Source organism: Prunus dulcis, chromosome 1 (assembly GCF_902201215.1).
Source record: "Prunus dulcis chromosome 1, ALMONDv2, whole genome shotgun sequence".
Taxonomy (NCBI): domain Eukaryota; kingdom Viridiplantae; phylum Streptophyta; class Magnoliopsida; order Rosales; family Rosaceae; genus Prunus; species Prunus dulcis.
In genome coordinates, this window is record NC_047650.1 from 32,934,976 (window position 1) to 32,942,238 (window position 7,263).

Genomic DNA, 7,263 nt, shown 5'->3' on the forward strand with positions numbered 1-7,263 from the left:
TTTTTAAAACCACATCAACATTTCACACCACGACATGGAATAGCTTTTAGATCCAATATCTCTATGGATTAGTGGAATTACAAAAGCGAAAGAAATTTTTAGCCCTAACTTTGCTTTTGCAAAAAGAAATAGGAGACAAAGTAGAAGCTAATTATGACCATTAAACTATAAAATAAGCCAAACTAAAGTCTCCATATCAAAGAATCCCTCCCCATCCCCTTTCTTGAATAATGCAGTGGGAATGTTTGTTTGCTGCCTTTCAGGAAAAGCTCAAATAAGAAAAAGGAAGGGATTGCAATGATGATGTTATGCAGATTGAGGAACACAGATGAGATAGTTGAGTCAAAGCAGATAACCCCTTTTTGAATTATTGGAAAACAATGAGCTGGTTTTGTACTTAGGAGGAGGACCTATCAATGTTTAAAAGCAAATTCAATTATGGAAGGGCAACTCCACTTGTATAATATTGCTCACATCATTAAGCAGAATTTAAATAATTAATCAGCCCTTAATCCCCTTCCCTCCATATTGCAAGATCCTCATTATCCCCCACATGAGCCAAAAGGTTTGGTTTTGGAAAAAGTTTCTTACACTTACTTTGGTTACAAACAGACAACCGGCCTCCCATGGCCTACCCTTGTCTTTTTCATTAACCCTGAATTTCCTCCACTAATTACCTTCAGATAACATAATCACCATCACCTTTTTCTACCCATAACATCACTAATTTCTTCCTCTCTTTTTTTCTTGTCCATGCAAAAACTTTAATACATTTCAACAAAACACATCCAGCTTTCTAGGTGTCATTCCAAGCAGCAAAAAGAGGCAAGTGAGACATGGAGATAGCAGCAGGCCTCAGCTGGGCTGTTGGGAACCAGGAGCTAACAGCAGCAGCTGCTGCAGAAGTAGGGCAGATGAACTTCGATGCTAATGGAGGCTTTGCAAAGAGCATGTTGGGGCCAGATTTGTCAGGGCTAGCTTCTCTGGAGCTGCTCAAACTGGTCACCAATGAGGATGGATTTGAGAAATGTGCCCCAACCTTGGCAGATTCATCCATCAATGGCTGACTTGAGTTCACTGATTCAACACCAATAAGGTCCTGCAATGCCATTGAGAAAGAGGGATGCCTATAATTCAATGAACCAATTGATTTCTGATCAACTGTTTGAACACAGCTAGTTGGTTGTTCCTGTGCAGATTGGTACAAGGCCATCTTCCAGTCTAGACCATTCCCATTGTTGATTTCGGGCTGGTTGGCTTCCCCATTGTTCTGTGCTGATGGGTTATATTCAATGGCATTGGCCTCTATGTTAGGTTCTATCTCTTTGGTACGCCTAGCAAACTCTCCTGCAAGCAAGGTATTGCTGGCCATGATTTTTTCAACATCATATCTCGTAATGTCAAAGTTGGTGACTGCATTTACACCGCGGAACTTGATTGCAGCTATGTCATAAGCTTCTGCAGCTTCCTCTTGGGTACCTGAAATTCAATTCAAGTGAGAAGTGCAAAACTCACATAAATTATAAAGCTTTGCATGAAAGAGTTATAAACTTTACAATAAAAATATAGCCTTTAATAAGTTATTTTAGCTGGGAAGTCCTTTTCTTCCTCTTTATCTTCTCTGAGAGAACACAGCCTTAAAAAAAGTTCCTTCTTACAGTGCCAAAGCAGACACCAGCAGCCTTAAAAAAGTGTGAGAACAAGAGTGACAAAAAATGAGTCCTTTGAAAAAGTGCTTACAGTAAGAGCCTCACGAAATTTCGAAAATGACCTAAACTACGGATAATAATGCATATGAAGAATAAAGAGAGTTCAAACAATGCATGAATTTACCAAAAGTCCCAAGATACAGGTCTTTGTTTCCTGCTACCCTGCCAATCCTAGCTTGCCATCTCCCATGCTGGTGATGTCTGCAAAAAACCAAGATGATAAAATAAATCTAAAATTAGCAAAAAGTAACCATTTGAATCTTGAACCTTAAATTTGTGTTTAAGGCAAAAGAAAACCAACAAACCTTGTTACTCCTCGGTACATTGATGCCCCCCTTGAAAATCCACTGCTTTTCCTGAAAATGAAAGAAACTCATGAATAATGTTCTTAAAATTCAGAAGCATTAGAAAGTCTAAGAATAACAAATAAAGAACATGTACCGTCTCAGATGCGCTACATATTCCTGCCGGCTCATATTCTTCATCTCTTCAAGTTGTGCAGTGTAATTTTCCAACTGTCAAAAGACCAAGAGGATGAAATTTCAGCTACTAAAAAAAGCTTTTAAAAAATACTAAAAAAACTGCCTAGAGTTGAGAACCCTACTGGAAAGTTTATATGGGTTGCAGAACCCCAGTACTTAAGGGCGGCAAGATCATAAGCTCTTGCAGCTTTCTCTTCCATATCATAGCCTCCTGTAGTTCAAATGAGAAAATGATTAATGCAAATCAATAACAACCCAGTGATTAAAACAAAAATTCCTCATTATTGTTACAGAGAAAAAGACATACCCAAATAAACTGCATTATTTGATTTGAATGGCATCCAACGGGAGCATAAACATGACAGGTAAGAATTAATAGCACAAGTCAGATATCACCAACAGGTAGGGACCAAAAATTTCAGCAAAACATGAAAAACTACCAAACATCTACTAAGACTGGTGCAGTTTTTTTTGACCAACCTTGCCGTCCTTTTCTGGTTTGCCCTTCCTTCTTGCAACTGTTGTCCCAAAGATGGGCCTCATATCTACCAGTCCATCTATGTCTGGTGGAAGCAAATTGGAAAAAAAGGGTTACTTTGATAACAGTCAGAGAAGAAATTCAGAGTTAAATGTAATAAAAAATGGAAATACAAACAATTTCTATCAACATAACAAGAGTGAAGAAATGGGACTAAGAGATGGTTTGAGTTGAACCTTGTGACACCTCTGTACTGTGAAGTTCTCTGCCCAAATGTGTCAATGGACTTCCTATGTACAGGTTGCTTTTGGCTAAGTTTCCCACCACCTCTCTTCTTTGTTTCTATGGCCACACATTCTGTTCCAGTGGGTGAGATCTGCCTTGGAGCTGTAACACAGCTGGACTGAGAACCAGGGCTCATGGACAAAGTAAGAGACTGTAAATCCCCACAGTTCATTGCACCATTAACAGAACCAGAACCTCCACCATCATGAACCAGAGTGTTGTTCATGTGCTGCTCCAGAGCTTGATGAGCAGAGTACTGCCTAGCCACCCAGGTTTTCAAGCCCTCTTGCATTTGAGTCATTTGGGGATTTTCAGAGCCTACACTGTGAGTCTGCTTAGATTCTTCCTCCAATGGTGTTTGGTACATTCCATGGCATGGAATTCCAGAGTAATATGGGTGGGAATGGACTGGAATATGTTGCTCTGCCTCTGCATTTTCATGGTAATAGATGCTGTCTAAGCTCAGAGCCATTGCCTCTCTTTCTTGGCTTCCGTAGTCACCAGCTCCCATGCTTGCTCCACCTAGAAAGTCCTCCAGTTTTGGGGATGAGTTTGGCACCACCATTCCTTATAATAAAAAACAAAACAGAAATATTTCAGAAATTCAAGCAGTTTGTTTAGAAACAGAACATGAAAAATGTACATGTTAGGTTGAGCAAATTAACCTTCTGTTTGTGACCTGCTGAGAGCTTCCATGATACATAGAGACCCATCTGACTTGAGTGGCATAACAGTCAAGGGAGAGTGAAAGCCACCATTTTCTCCAACTCCATAACAGAGTCCAGAACTGCTGAGGTGAGGGTTCAGATTATAGAAGGGGCTTGGCAGAGCAGCAGCAGCTGAAGAAGCCTGACCTTGATGATTGTAGTGGTGATGATGATGATGCTGATGAGGGTCAGAAGTAACCTCCATTTTCATGTGGGGTGAGAGTGAGAACCCCAACCAGTTATTATTGCTTCCATTGTTGTTATTATTGTGATCATTCATGGACTTCATCTTCTTCTTTCTCTCTCTTCCTTTTTTTTTTTTTCTCTTTCCCTTTCCTACTTCTAAAGGTTCTCACTTGAACTTCTCAGCAGTATCTCCAGCTGCAAGGCAACTCAATCATTGAGAGCAAATAAACTAATCATGTCAAAAATCTCTTGCCTTCCCTCCCCCGTATATGAAAACCTTGGTTTTTTGTTGTCTAGCTTCTGAACTGGTTTCAAGGAAACTAACTTAAACTCTTCATTCTATGCACTCACATATATAACATCTTGGTTCTCTCACTCTCTCTCACTCTCTCTCTCTCTCCAAAGACAACAAAACCTGTGGTCTCTTTAAACTAAACAAAAAGAATAAATATTTCTAAGCTCACAAGCAATGCTGGAGAGCACCCCAGCATATATCCCATAGGGATCTGTGTATATGAGAAAGACCACAACTTTTGCTTTTTTCTCTCACTCCTCTTGCTCTTTTTCTTAAACCCTTCCAAAAACCCAGATCCAATATAACGCTTAAACCCTTTTCCAACACACAAACCCACGTTTTACCTCTCAAAAATACACCTAAGTTTCCTCATTACCCAAACAAACCCAGAAATTAAATGCAACCCAGAAAAATTATTATTAACTTTTTTTCTCTTCTTCTCACTCTTCATTGACAGTGGTCAGTGGTCAGCTGAATCTAGTGGGTGTGAAATAGCCAATGGGGTGGAGAGAGAAATGGTCAGATATCCAAAACTAGTTTGCTTTATTTTTACAGTCACAGGACCTAAGATAGATTTGACGAGCAGGACACTGCCCCATCCAGTCACTTCATACAGTACAGCCTTTGTGCCACTCTGCAGGCCCAAAGTATCTCAAATTTTAAAATCCCATTGATGTTTTCTTTTCTTTTCAGCTCTAGTTTGGTTTACATATTGAAATGGGAAACAAAATAGTAACGTAAAACAATGGAATAACTAAAAAAAGAAACAAATATTTTTTTATTTTTTTTATTTTTTTGACAATTGATGTTATAATAAAAAGATAAAATTATAGCGAAAATAACATTATTTTGTTATCATCAATCAAGAATAACAAAATAATGACCATAAAAAGGTGATAGGCTCATAGTCCATCACAACTGTCCAGTTTGATAAGGATTGGAGTGAAATTATTAATTATGTGCTTCATTTGACCTCACAGCTGCGATGGTAATCAATTGGGATCCAAGTTAGATTTTTTTCCTGGTTGTTTGTTTTATTGGTTGGTTCGTTTGGCATAATGCTCCTATGATTGGAAAGAAATACGACGTCGCTGTTGGAAAATAACGAATTTAGTAAATTAAATGTTGTTTTTATTATTTATTTATCTTAAATATGTGTTAATTTGGAGGAAATAATTTAAACCTGGCTAGAAAATGTGGCTTAATTTGGATTTAAGTAGGGAGCTGCTGAGTGTTTAAGTCAACACCTGCTTCCAGACAAAAAGTAGGACGTGGGTCTTGTGATATGCTAGAAATATTCCAGGAATGATGAGCAAAGGCCCCCCATAAAGACGAGCTTTTTGTGCAAAATGCATTTTATTTCTCATCCTATTTTCATCTTTTTGGTTTGATACTTTGATTAAAAATGTCCTCCTGCCATTTTCTTATTCTGCATATTCCTACTGCTGCTGCTGTTTCATCTCATGTGTTTCTGAGAATTGTTTTTGACCAAACAAGCAATAGTATTTTATTACATAGTGTTTCAGGGAATTGTTTAATACTGGTATATAAACACGTGGATTTAAAGGAAATGACTTGGATTTTTTAAAGAAATATTTGAAGCATTACATTCTTATGTAATCATTTTTTGTCAATATATTCCCCAATTTTCCCTTTCTTTTTTGCTGAAAATGGCAGGAAGTTGTTCAAATAACTTTTTCAGTGTTTGCCCTTTGGTGTCTGCTGGTTGATGAGGCTTTCCTCTTCTTTTTTTGAGTGGGATCAGTGCTACATGGAGCTGTTTGTGCATGAAAGTTTTCATGGGGACAGATTTTCAAATGTGAATGATTTTGGTTTGAACCTTGAAATATTGACTGAGTTTTGGAGGGAATTAATTGGAAAAGAAATACCAGAGGAAAAAAAAAAAAAAAAGACACTGAGTGTGTAATGTGTGTGCTTAGAGGCCTTCTTTTATGATGATATGGTAATGATCAAAGAAACCACTAAGATTCACTTATTTTTAATTAATTTGTGCATGCCCTTCTAATCTCAGTTTCATATATATATATATATATACTATAATTTTCACCAAACTTTGATGCGTAGTGCTTCTTTTGTTTTAAATCAAGTTTCGGGGCCCTACTAATTGCATCAAAATGGCCAAGCATTGAACCTGAAAAACCAAACCTGATTAATTAATTAGTGTTTAATCACATCATTTACTAAATGGGTTACAGAAGATGGCGGGAAAAGGGGGATGCCAGAAGCACAAAAGAGACAATATTTGTCTTAGCTTGTAATTGGTATTTTTGTAGTATTCAAATAGTCAGACTTGTGGACCTTACTTGGGTAGAAAAAAAAAAAAGCCAGAGAATTGCACACACGATTGAGCATGTCAAACAGTAGAAAACAGTTAAATGCCAGCATACACAAACTTCTTCAATTTTTTTTAAAAGAAAAGACCTAATCAGTAAATAATTACATTACTTTAAAAAGATTATGATGTCAATTAGGTCTAATCCAGTGAAAAATGGTCATGATTTGCAGATTAGAAATCTCAAGTTCGAATTCACATGACATCTTAGTTGTGTGGGTGGAAAACCCCCTAATTAATTTCTTCATCATCGGGCCACTGAACTCCATATATATTGTTTAATATAATTAAGAGATAAAAAGAGGATTACTTTTAACTAAATTAATATGAAATTAAGGCACTGATTGAAGACATGTTTATCTCCTTAATCAATATCAAACAGCATGTTGTGGTGGTGGTGGAGGTGCCAAAGTCAATACAAATTTGCAGATAAATGAAGCTGCTGCAGGTGCTTCACAGAATCCCGGTAGTGTACAATAATTTTTTTCTGGCGGCGAAAACAATCTTGTCTATGGTATTATTCACAAACAGTGCCTTTCTACAAACAACTACAAGAAAGAAACATAAATAAACCTAAACATAATTACCTGCCAAATAGAAAAGATGGGGTACAGATAGTTTCCAGCCATCTCAGTTATTTGGGTACTTCCAGTTCCAGATATATATATATAACCCTAAATTATATATATTTGTTGGAATTGTTGCAAGGTGTAAATGGTGTATATAGATAGATAGATAGGGAGTGAGAGTCAGAGAGGGATTAAATGA

At 37.3% G+C, this 7,263-nt stretch overlaps 1 protein-coding gene across 1 annotated transcript; it reads right to left on the minus strand.

The window, feature by feature from the left end:
* Positions 1–439: 439 nt before the first annotated feature.
* Positions 440–4,637, minus strand: LOC117615730 (AP2-like ethylene-responsive transcription factor ANT). Its single transcript, XM_034344871.1, has 9 exons — positions 3,620–4,637; positions 2,906–3,521; positions 2,672–2,754; positions 2,499–2,507; positions 2,314–2,402; positions 2,151–2,224; positions 2,015–2,065; positions 1,834–1,910; positions 440–1,479 (listed from the first exon to the last, which is right to left on the minus strand). The coding sequence occupies exons 1-9, from the start codon at positions 3,948–3,950 to the stop codon at positions 797–799; spliced, it is 2,013 nt and encodes a 670-aa protein (XP_034200762.1). The 5' UTR covers positions 3,951–4,637; the 3' UTR covers positions 440–796.
* Between the last annotated feature and the right edge of the window lie 2,626 nt (positions 4,638–7,263).

Coding starts and splice junctions, on each gene's coding strand:
- LOC117615730 (XM_034344871.1), bottom strand. CDS start 3,950: ATGAAGTCCATGAATGATCACAATAATAACAACAATGGAAGCAATAAT. Junction 2,225..2,313: donor CAACCCATATAAACTTTCCA/GTAGGGTTCTCA, acceptor GTCTTTTGACAG/TTGGAAAATTACACTGCACA. Junction 2,066..2,150: donor TATGTAGCGCATCTGAGACG/GTACATGTTCTT, acceptor TTTCATTTTCAG/GAAAAGCAGTGGATTTTCAA.